Consider the following 24,857-nt stretch of genomic DNA (forward strand, 5'->3'; position numbering starts at 1 on the left):
ACAAGATCACCCAGGTCTAGAGGCCACTGATAGAATTCCTACCTCTGTATGGGGAAAGGGCTCCCTGTCCCCAGAGCTGCTCAGGGCTGGGTGTGAGTGTTCATTAAATCCTGGGTTGATGGAGTTGGCCCACTGGCCCTTCCCTGGGACACTGCCCCACTGCCCACCCAATGCTCAACATCACTATCTTTGCAAGACCCTCACCCCCAATGGTGCCACCAGCCCTCACAAGGTTAGAGCCTGTGCCCTTCCCCAGCCAGAGAGCCAGATGTGCCCAGGACTTCTACGGAACACCTGCTCTTTGTGCCTTCCAGCCCACCCAACCCTCCACCTGGAGCCCCAGCCCAACCCTTAGTCCCTCCTGCTCTAGGTGCTGACAGGTCCCGGCAAGTTTTGAGACCTCAGTCGCCCTCCCCTCCGTGACCTGTCAGAACCCCTGATCCTCTGTGCCCTCCTGACCCTGTTTCTATTTCCATCCTGTTACAGCCCCAGGGACTTACATGTTCACCGGCCACTTGGAAAGAATTTCCTTTTTTTTTTTTTTTTTTCTACTTCTTGTGGCTCCAGAGAAGCACAAAACCAGATGCTCCTCAAGGCTAAACCGGTCCCGCAGGCTCTGCTCAGAGTCACTCTCTGGGGAGCCCTGCCGACCCAGGTGGTGCCAGCGGCGGTGGGGTGTTCAGGCAGGGGGGCTGCCCTGGACTCTCCCACCATTTGGAGCTGGCTCTCTGCCCTTCCCCCAGCCACCCCTTCGCAAGAGCAGGGAAACAAAAGGCATGCTGCATTCTCAAATTACTCTGGTCAGGAAGAACGAAGCAAGAATCGCAAGAATCGCAGGAGGCATTTAGAATCAAGGAGAAATCCAGGAACTGGGGCCACAGCAGCCTGAGCTCGCGGAGCCGGGGGGGGGGGGGGGGGGGGGGGGGGGGGGGGGGGGGCAGAGGGAGGGATATGCTGGAGGCACCTGGAAGCACCTCCCCCCAGACTTCTGCGATGTTCCCTCTAGGGCCCCACCATTCACTGGACTCCACCATTCCGTGTGTGTTTAGCTCTTTCTGTCCTGCCCAGAACTGAAGAAGGGGTCTCCATTCCCACTCCTGAGAGTGACCCAGACTGGCCCCACTTATCTCTTGAGCCAAGCCACATGGGTCACTGGTCAGTCTATGGACTGGCTAATTAGGAGGCCAAGCCCGGTCAGCTTGGGCAAGCTGATGGAGGTGGGTCAGATCACATGGTACAAAACACACCAGCCTGGGGACCAGTGTCCACGGCTAGGAGTGATGCTCCCATATCGGGCAGGGGCAGACAGCCATGGACAACTCCAGCAAGCTAGACGGGTTCAGAATGCAACTACAAGGAATACGGACGCTGATGGACTGCTGCTTAAACCCGGGTCATTACTTTTCTCACTTGATAAGTTACAAGGCGGGAGGTTGCTAGCATTTTCCCTTCCAGGCTTTGCATTCTAATCTCTGGTGTGTTGACCTGTATACTCTTTGTTGCCTAATGCATGATCAATGTTTCCATAGTCCACATTCTTATTCAAAATGACGAGGGGGAGGGGTGAAGGAGAAAGGTCTGCTTTCATCAAGGTAAGAAAAGCTTTCCCAGAACCCCTCCCTCAGCACACCTCTGCTGGGTCTTGTGGGCCAGACCTACCAGGGACACGGCTAACCTCCAAGGCCGGGCGTTCAACCCACCACCTGATTTTGTACAACCCACAAACTAAGAATGAATTTTACATTTTTAAATGGTTGGGGTAGGTGCGGGGGGCGGGGGGCGGGGAGGAAATCCAAAGAATGTCACGATGGGAAAATTACATGGAGGTTTCCTCTTGGTTCACAAAGCCCAAATTTTACTGTCTTGCCCTCTACAGGAAAACTTTGTCAATCCTTGCTTTAGGGCAACAAGGATCACTGCCTTGCATTGGGCACACTGCTATCCTGAACAAAATCAGGATTCTGGCAGGAGGAAGAAAGAAGGAATGGCTATGGAGCGGGCAGCTCGCAGTGCCTACTCCCTATGCCAGGCAACACATTTTCAGCCTGTATCCTGTTACCTAACCTGCAACAGCAGAAATGAAGAGTTCCGCCTCTAACTAGCAACCTGACACAAAGGGCTTTTTCTGGAAGCCCTCAGCCCTGAGGACATCTTCCCAGACTGACCAAATGTATAAGATTTTGAAAGAGTCCTGTGAAAAGGAAATGGGGGTAGCAGGAAATATCACCACCACCTGTGTCTCAGAAGGCTCAAGGAGGTATTATTTGCTCTATGAACTTGCGCCCAGCCAAGGTATGCAGTCCTTGATAGTACAAGTCTAGAAAATGGGTCTGGTCAGGATTCCAGAGTGACCAGTCTCCTATAAGCAGACAAAGTCAGCCTAACTCACTAGGATGTCAGGCACAGAAGCCCATGACCAATGTACTAATTTATTTTATTTTATTTATTTATTTGACAGACAGAGATCACAAGTAGACAGACAGGCAGACGGGGGCGGGGGGGAAGCAGGCTCCTCGCTGAGCAGAAAGCCCGATGCGGGGCTCGATCCCAGGACCCTGGGATGATGACCTGACCTGAAGGCAGAGGCTTTAACCCACTGAGCCACCCAGGCACCCCAATGTACTAAATTTTAATGGAAATACAGCCTAACTATATATACAAGCCAATATCTTCATGATGACAAATGAACTTGATGGGAAGCCAAACTGTGGTCTGAAAGTCCCTTAGTGAGTTCAGATGCTGAGCAGAGACATTAATAGGAAGAGGTGTTGATTGAGACCTCTGGCATAGGGCTCCATCCCTAGTCCACATCTTCACCTCCTTGCACATCCTACCTCTGTTCCCATGATATGTCCTCTCATCCAAATGACTCAGACTCCAGCCCCAGTCTTCTGTCATTCTCTACACCTTTAAGTTCACTTTACCTGCCTCCAGTCTCATCTGTCATGGACCCATTTCAGACTGGAACCCTTAGAATCCAATCTTGAGAGCTTTTATGTCTCAGCTCTCAGGGAACAACTTAGAGTCATCCTAAGGCAAGCCTACAAGCATCAAATGCCTGGACCTCTTGCAGATTATGCAGCTGGTATTCCTCCAACCCCAGAGGTGAACTGCACAGGTGGGGCCCCGGAACCCTCTGATGCCTTTCAACCAGCTAGTCCCCACCAGCCAATAACAAATAATGGTCGCTAAGCAGTGCATGTGTTTGATAATATTTACTCAGCATCTACTTATGTGCCCAGCAGATAGGGAGGCATCAGTGTACAAAAGAATAAAATCTCTACCTCCACAGCGTCCTCATTTCAGAAGAGACAGGAGTTATGGGTGGTAAACGACATAAAAAAAAAAAAAAATAGACAGTAGATGGTGGCAAGCCAAGGAAACATAACAGGGAAAGGGAACAGAAGTGTTGGGGGTGGGGAGGAGAATGCACTTTGAGGCCAAGTACCCAGGGAGGTCCTCAGGGAGAAGGTGATGTAGGACAAAGGCCTGAAGATGGTAAAGGGGTGAGCCATGCAGATCTCTGGGAGGCAGAGGGAGGAGCAGCTGCCAAAGTCCCAACTGAGGAGGAGACCTGGTGTGTTTGAAGGTTAGCAAGGAGGACCGAGTAGGCAGAGCCTGTCAGGCAAAGGAGGGGAGTAGGCACTGAAGATGCCAGCCACAGGAGGTGATGGGGGCCCAAGTACACGGGGCTGTGTAAATCACAGCAGGAACCCGGCTTTCCAGGTGGGACAAAGGGAGTCAGGTGGGGCTTCAGCAGGCTTGAGCAAAGAAGAGACAGGATCAGACTCAGGGTGAACAGGGTCACTCTGGCTGTGTGTTGGGCTTATAAAGAGAAAGAGGGACTAGAGCAGAAGCAGGAGGCTAGTTAGAGAAGAGAGGTGACTGCAACGGTCCAGGCAAGAGATGGTGGCATTTGGGCCACTGGCCACGGGGATGGAGAGGAATGGTGAGAAGAGGTAGAGTCCAGGAGATTCTGCGGATGACGCTTCCACATGCCATCCCCACACTCAGCATTCCCAGGCTACCATCCAGACCTGCCTGCCTTGTTAGGAGCCCCGAACAACTCAGGAAAGCTTTTTCTTTTTCCTGTCCCTCTTCCGTCACCCCTTATACACAGACATGTCCTAAAGTTCTATTCTTGGGTTTTTTTTTTTTTCTTTTTCTTGTTGCCATCCATGGGAATGCCCATATCCCAAAGCCACATTTCCAACCCCAGCACTACCTCCATACACAAATTCTGTGGTCATCCATACACAAATTTTCTCCTCACTTTACTACTGAAACTCATACACACAGTTGGTGTAACAAAGAATTTTTAAATCAAGAACAGAGACTTCCGACTTAAAACGCCATCCTGTTCAAGCCCTTTATAAGACCCCTTCCCCCTTAAAACACCACCAAAGACCTAAAAAGAGGACATAAATTCAAAACAGGTCTGAAAAGTAAGGGTATCAGCCAACCACTTTGAAACAGTGGGAATTCCAGGGCTAAGGAAATTCAGCGGAGGAAAAGAGACTCCGGGGCCCTTGCCAGAGATTTCCCTTCTGCAACAGAGGCACCACTGGCTGGTAAGAAAAAGCTCTACCTTCTTCACTGCATATCTCCCTGCTCCCCACTCGTAACCCCAGGAAGAGCCCACCCAATTAGTCCCTGCTCCATGGCCCAAAGACTGCTCTCTGAGTAGCTGAGGACACAGTAAGCTGAGGACACAGCCCCATCCTCCTGATTCCTGCAGGAACTTTCTACCCTCAGCAAAGACTTCCTGCTCACTGGACTGTCTGGGCTTATGGATCTGGGATCAGAAGAGACCTGAGAGCAGAATAGGATGGTATAGTTTCTCAGATGTTCCCTTTGATAGAAGAAGAGTGGCCAGTAGCTCTGAATTTTTAGAACAAAGTTCTTCCTCTTTAGCTGAGAACTGGGGAGTTGGGGGTAGATCTTTCCTCAGACTGGTAAAACAGAACTAAAAGAATGCCCATTGGCTCCTGTCATCATGCCATGTAATATCTCCTCCAGGGAACTAAAATCCTTGGCCCATTCCTGCCAGGCCCCTTGGCAGGACTGAGCCTCCCTTGTACCCTGGGTGGCTTCCCCATCTATGGCCCTATTGCTCGTCCTATCGCCAGTGCCTAGAAATATCCCTCTTGGGGGCTGAGTGACTCCCCCAAAGAGAGACGTATCAGTCAGCTATTGCCACAATAAGGTTGCAAAACAAGCCAGCCCTAAATTCACAGGTTATGAGAGCAAGTTTGTTTTTCTTGCTTGTGTGTCTGTCCACAGGGCCTGGGTTTGGTTCCAGGCTTCCATGGGTTCCTCCATAACCTCCAGGAAACATCAGCTATCCGGGGCATGTTCTTCTCATGACAAAGACAAGTACATGAGAAGCACAACACAGCTGTACAAGAATATTTCAAACTCCTGTTCATATCACATCGTGTCTGTTCACATTCCATTGGCTGAAACAAGTCAGAGGGCCAAGCCTCACATGATTGGGGCAGGAAACGAAACTGCTCCCTGAGGGAAAGGAGAGTGACCGAGTATTTGCTGATTAATCTTCCAATCCATCGCATGTATCTGGGTTAGGACATCAACCTATGAATGTGTGGGGGACCCAATCCAGCCCACAGTAACCTATTCTGTGGCAGGAGATGCAAGGTCATCTAGAAAAGCCTCGGGTCACGGGGAGAAGGGAAGAACCAAGGTCAGGTCACTTTCGTCATCATCGACCGCAAGTGGCAACACCAATCGGGTTCTTGCCCTGAGCCAGAACAAAGGCTGGTCCAGACTGGAACACCCCCTCCTCTGGCCTAGAACAGGGACCCCACCTCACCATCCCTAGCCCTGAGTTTCGTGGTCTCTCACTGGGGCCCAGCTCACAGTTTTTGGTGAACTGCAAATGATACCCTGTTGTACACGGGCTTTGAAGAACAGAGAGAGTAATAAAGAGAGACCGTGATTTTCTAACCTAAATAGGGTATCATTCAGGCCTAAACACAAGAGGCAGATACTTTTAGCTTCTTTTAAAACAGTACCTTTTGAAAAAGCCCAGTCAACGTAAACACAATGAAAAAGAACACCTCTGAAACAAAGTGAGGGTTGGGGGGGCTATGACTAAAGTCACAGAGAACACTGTGAACAGTTTGTAAGCAGTAAATGTTTAAACCATCACAAAAAGGCCAATTTTCTAGGAAACTATAAATTGCCAAAATTGCATCTCCCCTCAAAAAGTAGAAAATGTTCACAGAAAGTCAACCATAAAAGAAATCAAAACATCCGTCAAAAATCTACTTCAAAAAAAAAAAAAAAAAACAAGTCCAACCAGTTTTGCAAGTAAGCTCTTTAAAACTCCAGGAAACAGGTAATTAACATTCTATACAGACTTCTGCAATCGATATACTAAAAAGATGCAAAGCTACCCAAATTATTTTAAAAGCCCAAGAGAGTAAGAAGGAAAAAAAAAAACCCGGGAAAGCCCAAGACAAAAACATCTTAGGTCACTTGTGAACATAGATACAAAAGCCTACATAAATATCTGTACGTGAAATCCAGCAACAAATTAAAGTAATACTATATCATGACCAGTGTGATAGATTGTATTATAACTATGAAAACATCCGCTGCCCCAACTTGCTGGGCACTTTTCCACAGGATTATATACCTAGTCACTGACATCAAGCTTAGTCACTGATGGGCTTGGACCAAGGAAAAGTGAATAGAAGTAATATATGTCACTCTTGAGTAGAAATGTTAAGATGCTCCAGTATCTGTCTTTTCGGCTACCATGAGATGCTCCATCAACGTGGGTCCTAGAATTAAGAAGACATGAAATCAATCCTTAGTGCCCACATGACATGAGCAATAAATAAACCTCTGTTGTAATTCACTAAGATTTAGGGATTGCTTGTTACCAGGGCAGAATTTAGCTTAAGCTGACTGGTACAACAACGTAAAGACTGTTCCCCACGATACAAGGAAAATATCAGAATATTAATGTTATTAACACATGAATGGGTAAAAGGAGAAAAACCCTATGATACTCTCCAATAGATACAGAAAAAGCATTTGATAAAATTCAATTTTCATTTATAATAAGACCATGACGAACTAGATAAAGAAGGGCATTTCTTTGACCTGATGAAAGGTACCCACCAGAAAACAAAAGCAAATAGCATACTTATTAGAAACTTCAGAAGCATTCCCATTAAAGTCAGAAACAAGGCTACGATCCTCCTATCACTCCTTTACTCAACATTATATCGGTAGCTCTACTAATGCAGTAAGAAAAGAGAAAAAGAAACAAGTACATTGACAGTAAAGAAACAGGACTATCTAATTTTGCAAGTAATATGATCTTCTACCCACAATATCCAAGCAAAGTAACTGATCAATAATTGAAACGAATAAAAGAGTTTGCAGTGTAGCCAAGCATCAACCAATATTCAAAAAACAAATAGCCCTCCTATTCCCCAACAATAATCATTTGATGACATTTCACATCAGTGGGGAAAGGGTAACCCATGCAACAGGTGATTTTGGGATAAGCAGCCAACAATGAGAAACCAGCACGAAGCCCCACCCCTGCCTCATACCACAAGTCCATTGAAGATCTAAAGACATAAAAACTTAAGAATTATTTTTAAAAACACAGAATAGGGGCGTCTGGGTGGCTCAGTGGGTTAAGCCACTGCCTTCGGCTCGGGTCATGATCTCAGGGTCCTGGGATCGAGTCCCGCATCGGGCTCTCTGCTCAGCAGGGAGCCTGCTTCCCTTCCTCTCTCTCTGCCTGCCTCTCTGCCTACTTGTGATCTCTCTCTGTCAAATAAATAAGTAAAATCTTTAAAAAATAAAAAAATAAAAACACAGAATACTAGCTTTATGGCTTGGGGTAGAAATGCATATTCTTGAAAAGGTTATAAAAAGCACAAAATTGATGGGTCACATGGGCGGCTCAGTCAGTTAAGCATCGGACTCTTGGTTTCCGCTCAGGTCATGATGTCACAGTCATGGGATAGAGCCGCGGGTCAGGCTCTGTGTGGAGTTGTGGAGCCTGCTTGAGATTCTCTCTCTCTTCCTCTCCCTCTGCCCCTCCCCCTCCCACTCGCACTCTTTCTGTCTCTCTAAAAACAAAACAAAAAAAGATTGATAAGTTCATTCTTTTGTGAATGTAAAGCTTCTGTATGTGAAAAAGTCCCCATAAACAATACAGCTGACTAGAAGAAAATATTTGCAATCCATATCGTGGACAAAAAGACTATTATCCTAAATATATTTTTATGAACTCCTATAAATCGCTAAGAAAAAGACAATACCAGAAATGTGGGCTAAAGGACAAGACAGACAACACCCGGGGGGAAGAAAACCCCAAATGTCTAATAATCATAAGAAAAAATATCACTAGTTGGGAAATATAATTAAGGAAAAAAATAAGACACCTGGTTTTACCTAGCTGATGACAAAAAAATAAAAAACATGGGTTTTTCAGTACACTAAATGATGGCAAAATGGCATAAATACAAGTGTTCTCATACTCTATTTGTGGGAGTGTAAATTTGGTAAACCTCTTCTCAGGATAATTTGGCAGTGTCTTCCAAAACTGAAAATACTATGCCCTATGACCCAGGGACTTTTACACATGTGCCCACAGGGGCATTGTCTCTTGTTATTGCAACATTGTTTATAATAACGAACAACTAGAAACAACAAAATGCCCATCCTTGACAAAGTAAAGTACGGAGTATGGTCATACAAGGAAAGGCTATCTATCAGCTAAATTATGAGATACATAATTTAAGCAGAGAGTTATTTTGTTGTGTGAACAAAAGAGCAAATTGAAAGACAGTATGTACAGGGCAACTCTATTTATCTAAAAATACATGGATATACAAAATATAATATAATTTACATTCACATATTATGGATGTAGAAACAGATTCTTGTATTTTTGGTAGGACGAACACCAAATCCTTAAGGGGGCAGGGGGCTCAGAATTAAGGAAATGATCACAGGCAACTCTAGCTTTTTCTGTAAAGTTCCTTTATTTTTTAGGAGAATATCTTCACAACTATTTATATCACTAAAAATTAATTTTTAAAAGCCAGAAGATTTTACACCAATTCTATTATTACCTTCATCAGTCAATAAACTTTTTTTTGCACCCTTATTAAATACTTGGATGCTAATACTTAAATACTTAAATACTTAAATACTTGAGGAATACAAGGATGTTATAATCTCTGTGAACCACCTAAGACACATGGTCATGTTATTAGCAAACAAGACAAGTACAGTGAAGAAGCACAGTAAAGAAGCAAACTGCAGTGCTGGGGGAATTCAGAAGACAGAAATTGACCAGAAGGGGCAGGAGTTATAGACAAGACAGTAACATCACCAGAAAGCTCCATTAAAGGGGATTACCTGGATACTGAGTCTGAAGGCTTTGGCAACTTGGGAGGAAAATCTTGAGAGAAGCAAGAGAGAAATGACACCTTCTTCTAGGGGAACACAGTTCTAAAGACAGCAGATTACTCATCAGAATCCCATAAGCCAGACAAAAAGCGCAGCATTTAAGGGCTCTAAGAACAGAGCTGCCCATCAGAACCCTCCATCCAGTGAAAATACCCTTCGGGAATGAAGGGGAGGGGAGGCAGCTAGAATGATGCCTGTGGTGAGGAAGGGATCCCTAAGAATCCATACTTAATATAGACACAAACAGTTACATATTAAAATGCCCATAGATATGTATATGCCCATGGTTAGTGTATACATAGCTGTCAGCTGAGAGAGACTAGAAGCAGAGACATCTCCATGGCAACAAGCACACTGAATACCCAAACCTTGGTTTCTAACACCATCCTCTATCAAAAGGAGCTAGGGTTCCTTAGAGAAGTGGCTGTTTCTATGACTGGCGCAGGGACATAGGCCAGCTGAGCCTGGAATATCATGTAGAGCTAAAAAGTAAATAAGTGTTCAAAAGATGAAACACACACACACATTGATAGGGGTATGTCAAAGAGACAGAGGAGCCAACTGAAAGAGGTCCCGATGGTCAAAGCTGGAGCAAAATTAAGTAGTATTGGATAATCCCAAGCATAAAATAAATCTCCGTGAGTCCACTCTCATACATAGACATGATTTACTGAATAAATTAATAGGAGGCTGGGGGAGAGGGGAAAGAATTCTTCTGTGCAGAAGAACTCCAACAGATTAAGGTAGACACTCTAAAGGAGAGGAACGTAACTCCTTACCTGTGGCTGCCCATAGTGACTTCCTTCCAAAGACTGGAGCATGGGAAGTGGGGGAAAGAATAACTTCGCAGTGCAGAAACCTGACCAATAGTCAAGCGAGCAAGGTCAAGTGAGAAAGATCAATATCAACAGTCATAGATCATGCTGGTGGTGGATACCCTTGATATGATGAGATGCAACAGCCCTTGACTTCTGTGGTCTTCCTCCCCAAAGCATATAACCCCCGTCTGGCCATGAGAAAAACATCAGACAAATTCCAGTAGAGAACATCCTACCTAACCACACTCAAGATGGGTAACACCATCCAAAACAGGGAGAGTCTGAGAAACTGTCACAACCAAGAGGAACCTAAGGAAACACGACAGCTAAATGGAACTTGGTATCCTCGGTGGAATTCTGGGACAGATAAAAGACATTAGGTAAAAACTAAAAAAATAATAATAATAATCTGAATCAACTACAGACTTTGGCGAACAATGATGCACCATCGTTGGTTCTATTAGTTGTAACAAACATACAATAACGATGTAAGATATTAATAATAGGGAAAATGGTTGGAGGCAAGGGACTCTATATATATACCTTTTCTTAAGTCTAAAACTGTTCTAAAATAGTCTATTGACACTACAAAAAAACCTGCTAGAACTGAAAGGATAAATAAATCCATAACCATAGTTAGGTACTTCAACACTATTCTCTCAACCATTGCTAGAACTAGACAGAAAATCTGCAAGGATATAGAAGAAACCAATAATACCATCCACCAACAGGATCTAATCAACATCCATAGAACTTCCACCCAACAATAGCAGAATACACATCCTTCGCAAGCCCCATAGATCATGTACCAAGATAGACCATATCCTGGACCATAAAGCAAACTCAACAAACTTAAAAGAATTCAAATCATACAGCCCAACTTTTGTTTGTTTGGAAAACAAATAGGCTCAATGTTTAATATATATATATATATATATATATATATATATATATATATTTTTTTTTTTTTAGTGAATGTATTTATTAAAGCGTAATTAATTCTTTTTGAGGCTGACATGCAAAAGGAAAGCGCTGAAGGTCTGGTAGAGAAAGGGAAGGGAAGGGAGAAAGGGAAAGAGGGAGGAAGAATGAAAGGAGGAAGGGAGGGAGGAGGGAAGGAAAGAAAGAGAGGAAATGTTACCTTGGGGCCACCAAGGTCTCTTTTTACCGTTAAGAATGAAAAATAGGGTGCCTGGGTGGCTCAGTGGGTTAAAGCCTCTGCCTTCAGCTCAGGGAGCCGAAGCCCCACATAGGGCTCTCTGCTCAGCAGGGAGCCTGCTTCCTCCTCTCTCTCTCTGCCTGCCTCTCTGCCTACTTGTGATCTCTCTCTGTCAAATAAATAAATAAAATATTTTTTTTAAAAAAATGAAAAATAAATGCTACTCTAGAATAAGTTACAATTACAATCTTATTTTATTCACTTATTCTATGTAAATTGAAAATACTTATTTGTTGGGTGGTGGTCTTGGTGTTGAATTCAGAAAAGCCCCAGAGAAGCCCCCAGCACAGACCTGTTCTCCCTGCCGCAAGAGGGCTGTATTCCCAGATTACCACCAGATGGCGCCAGAGGACCGTTTCAGACCACGACTTTGCCCTCATTTCCAGATACCCTGGAATCAGCCGCAAATTCTCCCCACCTCTCCCAGCCTTGGTGAGAAGGGGAGGCAGCATGGCCCTTCCTGTGCCTCTCTCTGCAACCTAAGGACCCCCACCGACAACCGCTAGAGTAAGGATAGTGAGATGCAGAGAGACCAAGTGTAGAAAATGCTAGCATGAAGCTTGGCTGAAAGGAAGGCAAAGAAAGGTGGTAGAAAGAGGATGGGGTGATGGGAAAGACAAGGGCGTCTTGAAATGTGGACAGAAAAGATGGAGTGGAGCGAAAGGGGAGAGGGAAGAATGCGGGAAGGTCCCTGAGTTTGGGCAGGAGACGCACAGGAGTCACGGATTTCCTTGTGTGGGGAGCAATGGGAGTGGTCCCTATCAGGATGGACGTGAAGATGAGCTCTTCGTAGATTTGGCAAGGAAGTTGCCTCCGGTGGCTTCTCTTGAGACTATGAAGCAGGAGACATTGCTGTCGGTTGACAGTGAGGAGACAGGGGCTTCAGAGGATGAAGGGAGAGAGCTGACAGGGGACACCCGGGGTGGGGGTGGGTTGTCTTAAAATTGCTCAAATACTGAGCTTACTGAAATAAAATATGTCTGCATTTTGCATCTTCTAACAGAAAGCCAGGTTTTGAAAATCAGTCCCTATAAAAAAAATCAGTGTTCAACAACCACTTCCAGACTCATGAAAGGCAAGATCAGCTTTTGTATCCACATCTCTAGTTAGTATGAAGCAGGGCTTGTGACCAGCCCCTTCCCTTCTTCTATCACGTGCCCTCCATGAGCTTAGATGTCCTGGAGGCCACCTTAGTAGGGCCACAGTGCCTCCCATCCGTTGAGATTTGATTACTCTACACAAATCAGGAGTAGCCCCAACAAACAGCCCAGCCAGTCATTATAAGACAGCACGGCCTCCTATAACTCTACCATTATGTTTGGCAGACCATTAATTAAGCAGGCGGTTTTCTAGAACTGAACAAGCAGCCCACCTCACTCTGTACCTTGGGGTTACCCTCGGGCTCATCTCAACAGGCCCAAGTAAATGTAGGGTGACTCAAACCAGAAATGCTTCTCTCCCACATTTGTTTGTGGGCAGCACAGACATTCCAGTGGCTCCCATGAAGCAGGAGCTAACTGCTAACCCGTCCCATACCAGCCAAGGTGGGAAGACACAGTACCTGCCAAGTACCCCCTGGGCCCCTGAAAGGAACATTTCTGAGGCTTCCACAAGACCACAACTGAACACCTGGTCCACGGCCTCACCGATGCCCACAGCACCGCAACCATCCTACTAGAATCTTGGGCCAGAGACATCTCCTCTCAAGTGCTTTCTGTGGGGGATAGGAATTGTTGAGCAGGCATTGATGTGGGTGGTGGCCTGTGCATGCCACATTTGCCACCCCTGAGAGAGGCCTCTGAGTGTCCCTCAGTGCCAAGGCTGCCTCAGAGACCTAGTCACAGCAAGGAACTCAGCCTCTGTTCCCGGTGCGTCTAGTCTGTCTTGTTTCTGAATGGCCCTTGCTTTTATCTGCTTCACATCTGTGTGTGGTGCTGCATTTATGGTTATAAATGCTCCCCACATTACATGATTGTTCGATGCAGCGGTGGCATCCCGGAAGGCTGTGGCCCACTCTCCAGGGCCGCCCCTCCCGCACCTGTCCCCACCTTCCTCCCAGGGTGGCTCACTCCCACTCAGATGGCATGGGCTCCAAGCTGCGTGGCCTCGCACAGTCCCAAACTGTTCTGAGAACCCGGATCTCCTCTGCTGTGAGACAATCCCTGCCTCCCTCACCCAGCTGTTGATGCCCAGATGAGGGGAGCTAAGCCAGGGGTCTGATAAAGGGTGACATGCTAGTAAGCACAAGACATGCTAGTAAGCACAAGGCCAGTCCTTATCACCAGGCAGCCAGGGAGACATAAGTAGGTCCTTCCTCCCTTTATCTGCTCTCGGCATGTGTCCTCTCCGCTGCAAGGTCGAAATTCACTGGGTCAACACAAACGTGTATTTTGGGATGGGACGGTGGGGGGATGGGTGTCCTCAGACTCTTCTTTAAACTTCTTAAATTGAGTTATATCATACACACAGAAAGATGTCTAGTCTTCAGCGTATAACCCAGTGCATTTTTACGAATGTATGTACCCACTCCACCGCCATCCAGGTCAAGGTACAGAACATCTCTGCAACCCAGAAAGCACCCCTACCCATACTTCTTCCCAGGCACTACCCGTCCTCTCATATCTTACATTATAGTTAGTTTTGTTGGTTCTTGAACCTCATATTTAAAAAATCATACAGTATATATAGGCTTGTGTCTGGCCTCATTCACTCAACCTCATGTTTTAGAGATGAACTGATGTTGAAAATAACGGCTTGTTTTTTTTCTATTGGTACATGGTATTCATTGTATGGACGTACCACAGCTGGTTCTATTGACGGAATCTGACACACAGTTTCCCAGTACGGCATAACCCATAGCCAATCTCTCCAGCAATGGCCTCGGATTCCTCCCCCACCGACCCCCACCCTGGAGGCACCAGGCTCTTCTTTTCAGTGCAGTAAATAGGAAGAGCCTGCAATGAGAGTCAGACCTCAGTGACCTTGGGGGCCATTACTTAACTCTTACAGGCTTTGTCTCCCCATGGGGATAAGTCCCCCTCCCCAGCCTGAGCTGGCCTCCATATCAAATTAAGAGGCCCGTGTGCCCAGCATTCATAACGGACGCCCTGCCTGGCAGATGGCTAGCTCTAAGTGAACGTTCCCTCCCTCCCCCTTGCCCACACCTGAAGCTGCCCAACATGCAATCACGAAATAAACACTTAGAACACTTTCACCTCACGGAGCCCTTTAAAGTTCCTCTGCCGATGATCCGGGGTATCTACTTATTACTTTCTTCCCCCATCCTTATGTTCCAGGCCACTTCGATTCACCCCACCTTAGCCAGTGGGGAAAACCGAAGACACGGGAGGGTGCACATTGGGTCAGGGCCTCCCGAGGTGAAGTCCACAGACGGCGCTTCCTACAAAGTGACTGTGGGCCGGGAAGGAGACACCTCCCCCTGGACCACAGCAAAGTCCAAATTTACATTGTCTGCATAAAAGCACCGCTATGAAAGATCTCCAAGATATATTACATTAACGAAAACAAGCAAAATGCAGGACGGGATGAATACTTGGGTCACTTTTGTGTAAAAAGGGAGCAAGAAGGGCCCCTATTTACATGGACACTGGAAATGGAGCCTCTAAGAACATGGGCGGTGGGGAGCAGCCAGACCCCTGGGGACCGATGTGGGAGGGGACGGTCCTAGGCGCCCTTTTATGACCTTTGAGCTTGCACCACGTCAATGGAACCTCTTCTCAAATAATGTTTCTACACTTACAGTTTTCTAAGTTACGTGCCAGGTGATGACAAGTCCCCGACGTGAGCTCCAGGAGGACCCACCTGGGCAAAGCAAGGGTGCCTGTGAGCGAGAGCAGGTGCTGGGTGGGGGGTGGGGGGGTGCGGGGGTGTATGTGTCGCAAACGCAGGCAGGCCACGGTGTAGGTGTGCCCACGGCAGGAACAGCTCCATCATCACTGGAGGCAACAGGGGGGAGGGGACGTGGGGTCACAGCAGGAGCCGGGCCCTCCGCTTCTGAGAAGGGGACCCAACCTAAGTTCACAGAGTTCAACCACGCAGGCCCAGCTGGAGGTTCACAACGTCCTCCCCCACCCAAATCCCTTACTTCTAGACGATTCGAACTCTGTCATTAGCAGTCTGAAGGAAGAACATGACTAAATGTTCTTTAAGGCTCTTTGCATGTGCGTGTACATGAGGTTGTGTGTTGGTGAAAGGGTGCAGGCTGGCGTATCGTGTGGGAGTGTGTGTAGATGTGCATCTGTGCTCGCACACATATGTGCATGCATGTGTGCACACACACACAGGTGAGTGTGTCTGTATGTGTGCGCATGCGTGCTGGTGGGAGGGGTGTGTGTGTGTGTGTGTGTGTGTGTGAGTGTGTGCGTGGGGGGGGGGTTCATTCAGCAAAAAAAGCCGAAAAGACCAACACCCCCAATAAGTGATAGGCCCTTGGAATACAGCAGGTGGGCCACAATTCAGAATATTCCCCCCAAAATGGCCAGACTCTCCTCCTTCCCAGAAGTCAACAGCAGCCACCCCAAAGGCCAGACCTAGGGCCCCAAGGCCAGGTGACACTCACTACTAATTAATACCCCTGAGCTGGCATGGAGCCACAACAGATGTCCCCTCCCATGAACTCACCTTCACTCCATGTGGCCATGCCACCCAATAGGGCTCTGAGAGGTCCAGCAAAGGGCCAGTGGGCAGACACAGGCCCATCCCGAAGGAGCTGAGCTGAGTAGTGAGGAGCCCTGAGCCCTGAGGGGTCTCACCAGCAGGAAGGCAAACAACCACAAACAAACTGAGGTAAGGGGGTACTCCTTCCAGTAAAGGCAGATACTTTACCTTCTGGGGGCATAGCCAGGTCACAGCCCTCCCACCATCCCCTCACTCAAAAAGGATGGGCTAAAAAACAAAACAACAATAACAAAAACCAACTAGAGACACACATACACATGAAGAGGCTAAGGTAAACGAAAGAAGAGAGAAGCTGAGGAGCACGGGAAGGGCAAGCCTCTTTTATTATCCCAAAATGCAAAGTGTTGAAGGCACTTACAATAACAAGGCAGGGGGGAGGGGAGGGGAGGTCAGAGCACAGAGGTAAGTCAACGGGCCCCACCCTGGTCCCCAACTGGCATGGAGAAAAGGAAGAGCTACAGGACCAGACCTGAAGCCAGTCAGGGTGTCTACCTCTACCAAAGATACAAATCCAGTCTACAGCGGATTAGAAAATGAGGAGCACACAGCAGCGAGGGGCAGGGCTGGCAGTCACGAGTTAGTGGCTCTGTAAGGAACACGCTGGGCAGTGAAGAGGGCCCTCAGGTCCCCTGCTGGAAGAAATCCCGGTACATCTCGATGAGACGGGCGGCCTCGCGCTGGCCAGAGAGCAGAGCACCATGGGTAGTGGAGTAGTACTTGCGGTGAGTGGCCTCACCCGAGAACAGCACCTGCATGGGCTGGGCCGGGGGACGGGGAAGTGAGCGTGGAGGAGCGAGAAAGGCCGGCAGGCTACCTGTCTGCCCCGGGAACCCCCCCATCCACACCACAGGTCAGACAGCCGCACCTGAGATGCAGGTACTGCTGTTTCCATGGGATGAGGAATTGCCCATCCCACCTGGCCACCTTCCCCTGCTTCTTCCCCAGACATCCAGGCCTCTTTCCGCTTGGGCCCTATTAGAAGTCCTGGTTCTGCAGGCTCAAAGGCTCACTGTGCCCCTTGCTAGTGAACTCAGGGCAAGGGGTTTAACCTCCCTATGCCTTGGTTTTTGTCACCTGCCACTTGGGTTCAGACCACCTGCTTCTGAGGGTGGGTGTAAGGATTAATGGAAATAATGTATCTAAAGCACTTAGAACCTAGAAGAGCATAAGCACTTGATAAAGTTAGGCGGTAATTTAACAAACCTTTATGGAGCCCCTATTAGGGTCCAGGGACTGTTCTGAGCACTTGGAAGATAAAAGGTGACCGGGCTGCTGCTTTGAGGAGTTTCCTTGCTGGTGGGGAAGCCAGACACGAAACCCAATTACTAAACGGCGTCACGTGTGACATGATGGGTGTTTGGACAAGGTGCTGAGAGCCCAGAAAAGAGGCCCACTGTAAGGGGGACCACATAAACCTTCCCAGAGGACAGGATCTCCGAAGATGCTAGGTAAACAAACAGGCAAAGGACATTTCAGGAAGAAGGGGGAAATGGGGGCAAAAATGCACTACAGCAAGGGACAGTGAGAACTTTGGTAGGGCTGGGGCTCAACCTTGAGAAAGCAGAAGCCGTCTAGGTGGGGTCCAGGTAAAGAACGAGTGCTTGCCTTCCAAGCTTGAGTTGGGACTTTTTCCCACTGTGTCTCAACCTGAATGTGCAAAGGCACCCACAGGGGACCCTGGTACCCTGTTGTTGCTTATTCAGCAGGTCCAGGGAGTTGAGAGCCTGCATTTCTAAGACTCTCCCCCATGATGCTGGTGCTGCTGGTCCACGGACCACTCACTTTGAGTAGGGAAGCTTTAACCCACCAACAAGGAGGAGCCTGCAGAGGCAGTTAGGCTGGAGGTCCTCCTTCTCCTCCATCACAAAGCCCTGATCTTTAACTGGGTGCATTGCCATCCAGAATAAAAAATGATCAATCTCAACCCCTTTTGCAGTTGCTCTAGGCAGATGACTTGGTTCTGGCCAATCAGCTTCAAGTGCACTGTCTTCTTAGGGGAACTAAGCCCCAAGGGGACTCTGCCTGTCCCAGATCTGAGTGGCAGCCTCGCAGCCCTCTAGAACCACAAAGTGGCCTTGAAGATGGTGCCGGGTGACAGTGACACTGGGTCCTGATACCTACCTCTGGGTTTCCCCTTATATGACAGAAGGAGACTCTGTCTGGGGTAAGCCCCAGTTATTTTCATGTTGCTTTGTGCTGTAGGCACTAGTCCTAACTGATGCAGGTGACAAGAGAAGGTCTGGTTTTTGGGAGGGAGGCTGTGGCAGCAGCAAGGGCCTGCTGCTCCTCTCTCCCGCTGAACCCAACCAGGGCATGCACAATACACGCTGGGAGTCTTTTTCGTCCTTCACATCAAAGAATTGTTCCCAGTGTAATTCTGCTGGGGTTGTAACATGTATTTAACAAGTGTATACTTGTTGGGAGAAACTCGAAATCCACTTTATAAGACCAGAAATATATACAATTGTATATACAAATATAATATAAAAATAATTATATATATAAACAAAAATAATTATATATACAAATATATAATAATTGGTTCTCTCAGATTTATTCTTTTTCTCTATGATTTATTATATAGTTGATATAATTTGGGGGAGGGTCAGTATTCTCAAATTTCTTTTCTGAAAAATATTAGGGAAAAGAAGTAAATAAAACATATTGGGGAAACTTACTTCTATGCAATCAATGTTGTCCGAGAGAACTTTCCGTGGCAATAGAAATGCCCCATTAGCTACACAATCCGACACCGCGGCCACTAGGCACGGGTAACTATCAAACTTCAAAAGTGGCCAGTGCAATCAAGGAACTAAATATTTAATACATAGATTTCAATTTTAAATAATTTCAATGAAAATGGCCAATGGCTACCGTATGGGACGGTAGAAATGGCGTGAAATGGCTCAGCTTCTACCACCTCAATAAAGTGTTTAACATCTCCATGTTGATTCCATCTTTTCTTCCAGATGTTAAGTGCACGTGTCCTTGTTTCCTCCTTCAACACCAGAGCTACTCCTGTGTCTCCCCCTGGCACCCCTCAGTGAGCACGGCCTACCCTCTCCCCGCCAACCAAACCTGCATCCAAAGTGCCTACCCCTAGCCCCACAGCCCCCAGCGCCACTCCGGCCCTCCTCCCCTGCACCCACGCTCACCGCTGTCTTGGAGCTCTCCGTGTAAGGCAGGGGCTTGGCCAGCTTCTCCACGTCTGCGCCACTAGAGCCCACCTGCGTGTACGAATAGGAGCCTCGGAAGTAGGGGTTGCTGCCCCAGGCCGAGCGCAGGATTCGCCGAGGTTTTGGAATGTTGGGGTTCCCTGTTGGGGAGTTGGAAGAGCCAAGGGGAAGGAAGATAAGAAATGGCTGCACACGGAAGACGCCCCTGAACAAGCAACTGACAGTCCTCCCGCAGGGCTGCAAGAAGGCCAGACCCCCGCAGGGAGGCATGGAAGACCCAGGAGGAGGTAGCCGGGCTGGGGGCTCCAGCCAGTTACCCTCCCCACCCCCACCCCGCAGCGCCTCCTTGTGGCCACTCCCAGCAAAACAGCTCATGGGGGAGGGGGGCTAATTTTCCTGTACGAAAAAATATTCCAGATCGTCACGTATCCCCTTCCCACTTCAGGGGTAGTGGACGAAAAAATGTTCAACTAAAAGAATCAGACAGTGAAACGCAAATCCATCTCTGAGCAGGACAGTATGGGTAGGAAATGGACAATCTGAGGTTTGCGGGTGATACCTGAGTTTTTTACCATCAGCCCTTAGAAGAAACACAGCGCCCAAGGTTCTGAGTGTTTCAAGTTCCAAAGGGGGGGATGCGGGGAGGAGCCCGCCGTCTGGGAGCCCAGGCGCCCTGCGGCAGCTCTCCCGTTGGACACAGCAATCCAGGGCTGCGGAGAGCTACAGCAGGTGCAGGAGAGGCAGAGGGCCGAGTAGAGGGTTGCAGGGGGTTGGGGGCGGGGGTGGACAGGGAGTTGGAGGCGAGGGTACATACCTGTGAACTGCCGCAGCATCTCCGTGCAGATCTCGGCCACTGCCTCGTCGTCACACTTCTCCATAACAAGGGCCTCCTCTCCGCAGATCCAGCCGCTCAGCACATGGCCGTAGCGCTCAGGCGGGTAGAGGACGTCGAAGCCACAGATCTTGCGGTACCAGAGCTCAGGCAGGTAGGTAAGGGTGCGGCTCTCCGCCTCGTCCTCCCACACAAACTGTAGGCTATTGCACTCGGGGCCCCAGAAAGGCTCCTCGAATTCCAGAAAGATCTTGTCGGTGGTGCCGATGCCCAGGCGGTGGATGGCTGCCACCTTCTCGGCGGGCAGGCCTGGCCGGAAGAAGCTGGTGTACTGCCTCTTGAGCACGCCCAGCGACACGGTCACGATCACGTGGTCCGCTGGGATCACCTCACAATCCTCACACTCCACCAGCACTGGCCACTGCTTGTCCTCATCCCGCCCATCCCCCTGGGGCTGCTCTCCCCCCTGGCCGCCCTCCCCGGCGTCATGGTTGTGGTCACCTTCGCCCCGAGGCTCAATCTCCGGGCCCCGGGGGCGGGCCGAGGCCTGGTCCCAGTGCACACAACGGACAGGTTTCCCCAGTTGGATGACGTGGGCGGGGATGCCCTTGGCCAGCAGCTCCACAACCCGCATGAAGCCCGAGGGGATGATGTGGTGGGCCCCGGGGATCTCCGTCCACTCCCCGAAGGCGCTCAGAGACACCTCATCCATGCTGTGGGAGCCACTCTCACAGCTCTCCACCTGTGGGAAGAGCCAGAGAGGAGCCAGGTGACCACCAGGGCAGGGCAGAGGTGGAAAGAGGACCTCAAAGCAGCGCCACCCTCCTTGGACCCAGACTCCTCAGAATGGGTCTTCCTCCCACCACCCTGTATTCAATAAAGCTCTGGGCAGACAAGGATACCTTCAGGTACTGCTGGATCATGGCAAGCTTCAGGCGCTTGGTGGCCTCCGGGTCCTCAGGGTCATCCCTGATGCGGTTGCGTACCTCCTCCCGGGTGAACACCCCTACGCTGTTCTGACTCTCAGCATTGACTGGTTTACCGTGCCGGAAGAACTCCTGGGTCAAGTTATAGACCTGCCAGAGAGACCCCCAGGACGCTGAAAACACACTCCCTCCTTCCAACCTCCGTCTCAGACCAAAGAACCCCAACTCAGAAGCCTCCACCTTCTAGGTATTTCTGGACATGCTGAGCCCATAGCGCCTCTTCCTTGGTGAATCTGTGTAGCCCTGGGTGCCGCACTTGGGCTGCACCAATAGGGCCAAGGTTCAGGCTGACAAGTTGCCCTGGGCAGTCCGCCTCCTTGCTTCCAGACTGCCCTCTAAGACCCGCTGGGTCTGTTGGGAGCAGGAGGGAGCCCTGGAGGCTCTCTTGCTGGGCCCTTGCTGAAAATAAAGCAAAATGTTTGCTGGCTTGTGGGAAAGGAACCGCCCCCTCCCACAAAGGATGATCTGTGGCAAAGCCGACCAACCACTGGACAACCCAGGTCTGCACGCATTTCCTTTTTTCCCAGAACCAAATGCCCAAACCCTTTCCCCACGACTCCTGGCCAAGTGTATCTGCTTCCCCCTCTCCCAGGAGGGCGGTCTGAACTGGCCTGTCTGGTGTTCTCGGGGGAGAGGGAGCAGAAGGAGCCCTGAAATCTGACCTCCCAGGAGATGCTCCCTAGCGCTTCCCGGGTCCACACGAAGTGTTTTTTACTGTGGAACCCAGATTTATTTAAGCAAGATGGCCATGTTGGGGCAAGACATGTGGTGGGGAGGGAGGCCCCCGGGTGCCGAGGAATGAAAATACATTTCACAGGCATATTTTGGCAAGAACTCCAACCCACACCTTATCAACAGAAAGCAACAAACCGTCCCTTGGAGCATGGTCCTATTGCCTCCCCTCCCTGCCTGGCACATAATTCCCACCAAACACTGGACTCGTCTCCTTGGCAAAAAGGAAGCTAGCCCTGGGTCAGGCATGGCATCCCCAGCAGGCAAGGTCTGAGACCCAGCATTCACTCAATGAACAGTTACTGGGCTGTGCCAAACACAGAACATAATCATGAGCAAGAACGTTCCCCTGCCCTAGCTCGGAGTGGGGAGATATCATAACTGGGTTGTTTCTAGAACCCAGGGGTTGTGGGATCGACCCCGATGACCTCGGACAGCTGGCAGTGAGAAAGAGAGGAAAGGATGAGGAAGGTAAGAGGCCCTGAGAGAACGTAAGTAGCTCAGTCTTGCCCAAGTAGGCAGCAAGGAAAGAGAAGGTTACAAGAGATGACTTTGAAAAGGCAGGCAGGGGCAGGGCACGAGGGACTAAGAGTCACATCAAGGTCTCTGGACCCTGGTGTCACTGAAGAGTGGCCCACTCTCCCTCCCAGGACACCGGCAACTGTGGGCTCCTTGGTCAAACATCTGGGGCTGGTGTCAATTAGTCGTGTGTTCCCCGTCCTAAAGTGAGTTTGAATTTGCTCATCACGCATTCATGGGAATGGGTGTTTGCCCTATAACCCAGCCCCAGGACAGGGCCCTGTGGCTGAACCCTAGCAGAAGGAAGGTGACGTTGACCATTGCTCATCATCCCACTCCAGGGAAAAGCCTCCCCATGAGCTAGAAATATGAATTAAACATGTCTCCGAAGTATACAGTATGAAGAAGAAAGTGAGCTAAATTGTTTGCTTTTCTTCCCTCCAGTCACAAGATGCTGGACATTTGACCTTAACTGGAATCCTCAGCAAATTCCTCACCCAGCACCACTGCCAAGGAGTCAGGCTTTCGGCTGGCCTCTTCCTCCCTGGCTTTTTTTTTTTTTCCCCCGCCTTGAGGCAATAAGCAACATGGTAGCCAGTCCTTAGCTTATGTTGACTAAAGGCTGAAATGTGCAGCTGGGAGTGATAAATTTTGTACATCTACATGATTCTTTCTGTCAACCACCAACTGGACAGCCTTCACTGAACATGGGCTTGGCATAGGGGTACAGTCGCCTGTCCTGAATTAAATGACGTCTTCCCAATGTGCCCTAGGGAAATGGCACTATACCAGCTGATAACCCTCACCCTGATTCTCAGTAAGCACTTTTCATCAGGATCTCATTTAATCTTCATGACCCTCTGAAGTAGTTTTAACTGTCCGTTTTATAGATGAGGAAAGTAAGAGTCAGAGAGCCTCAACAGCTTGCTCAAGATCATATAGCTCATAAGTGGCAGAAGTAATATTTGAATCAAGGTAGTCTTTCTCCAGGGACTAAGTTCTATACGATACTAGAGCATGAACTCATTTATTTGTTAACAAGCAGAATAGATTCAAATGAGTGGCCCTTCAAAGTCGTCATCACCTTTGGAGGAAGGTTACATATTTCTTATGAAACCACTCTCAGGCAGGGCTTCCCAAGCTTAGAGCAAGTCTCTTCACAATGGCCTCCAGCTCTGGTTAAGAGCCACACAAGGAAATCTCTCTTTCCTCATGGTTAACATCTCTTCCCTCTGACCCAAATTTTGACTCCAACTGATAACGCACCTTCAACATCCTGCTCTCCATAGCTCACACTCGTAGCTTTAAAAAATCAAAACCACAAGCAGAAGCTGACGATGATCTACATTTAAGCACGTTTAAGAGAACAAGCAGGTCATAGACCCTGAAAGTCCTTCTCAAGAGGCAGCCATGTTTAAAGCACTCACTACAACCTGGAAATCAGGATGTGACTAATTCCCAGTAGACCAGAAAGGTCTACTTTGGAGAATACTGGTTCTTATCTGCTCATTAACAATTCAATCTCTTTGTACGTGAGTGAAAACACACAATATACCTTGTGGGTGCACACAGAGAAGTCACAGTGTGCCTACCTTCCATTCAGCAAGGACTATCCCCAAAGCGAGAGTTGTTTCTCCTCCCCCACACCCAAGAGACAGAAAATGTGCAATAGGTGCTTGTTAGCCAACTTGCTGACCTGCGGTGAAGGTTCATTACACTATAAATGAGAAGCTATCAGAAGGCAAGGCCCCCATGCTACCTTGGTTGTTAAGTGCAATTCACAGCAACACTGAAAGATACTAAAAACATGAACACTTTTTTAAAAACCTGAATTAGACAAGGATGTGTGCCATTGCCACTTCTACCCAACACTATACTGGAGACACTAGCCAGTGCAATATGGTAAGAAAAGAAGTAAGTTGTCTCAGGCTGTGCTGTCTGATACAATAGTCACCAAACTATGTAATAATAATAATAATAATAAACTATAATTATAATATTATAGTATATATATTATAATATTATTATTATTATGTAATAATAATAAATTTAATAATAAATAATAATGTAATAGTAATTAACTATTACTGTGGCAATTTAAAATTAATTAAATTAAATATTTAGTTCCTCAGTGTTACTAGATACACTTCAAGAGCTCTACAGCCACATGTAGCTAGTGATTACCCTACTGGATAATGCAGGTCTAAAACATCTCCATTGTTGTAGAAAGTTCTACTGCATAATGCAGGTCTGAGGATTAGAAAGAAGGAAAAAAGTTGCCATTTTTTGGTATAGTATGTACATAAAATTCCAAAGCATTATTAGAATATAAATTAAGGTTAACAGATATAATATTAGCATTAAAATAATACTTTACCAAAGTAGCTAAATCAATATGTAATAATCAGT

At 48.1% G+C, this 24,857-nt stretch overlaps 1 protein-coding gene across 5 annotated transcripts in view; it reads right to left on the reverse strand.

Annotated features, from left to right (window-relative positions):
- Positions 1 to 6,323: 6,323 nt before the first annotated feature.
- SMOX (spermine oxidase) overlaps positions 6,324 to 24,857 on the reverse strand; it is a 47,278-nt gene continuing 28,744 nt past the window's right edge. For 2 of the 5 annotated variants that reach the window (XM_082744494.1, XM_082744495.1), the window contains exons 4-8: positions 21,114 to 21,287; positions 20,194 to 20,953; positions 19,359 to 19,519; positions 17,407 to 17,496; positions 16,497 to 16,961 (exon numbers count right to left, since the gene is read on the reverse strand). In XM_082744494.1, the coding sequence (XP_082600620.1) occupies positions 16,824 to 16,961; positions 17,407 to 17,496; positions 19,359 to 19,519; positions 20,194 to 20,953; positions 21,114 to 21,287 (1,323 nt within the window). In that variant the 3' untranslated portion in view covers positions 16,497 to 16,823. Of the gene's footprint in view, positions 6,810 to 16,496; positions 16,962 to 17,406; positions 17,497 to 19,358; positions 19,520 to 20,193; positions 20,954 to 21,113; positions 21,288 to 24,857 lie in introns of those variants that run through there. The other 3 variants (XM_082744496.1, XM_082744497.1, XM_082744498.1) reach the window with 2 other exon arrangements.

This window comes from Mustela nivalis, assembly GCF_964662115.1.
Source record: "Mustela nivalis genome assembly, chromosome: 8".
Classification (NCBI taxonomy): domain Eukaryota; kingdom Metazoa; phylum Chordata; class Mammalia; order Carnivora; family Mustelidae; genus Mustela; species Mustela nivalis.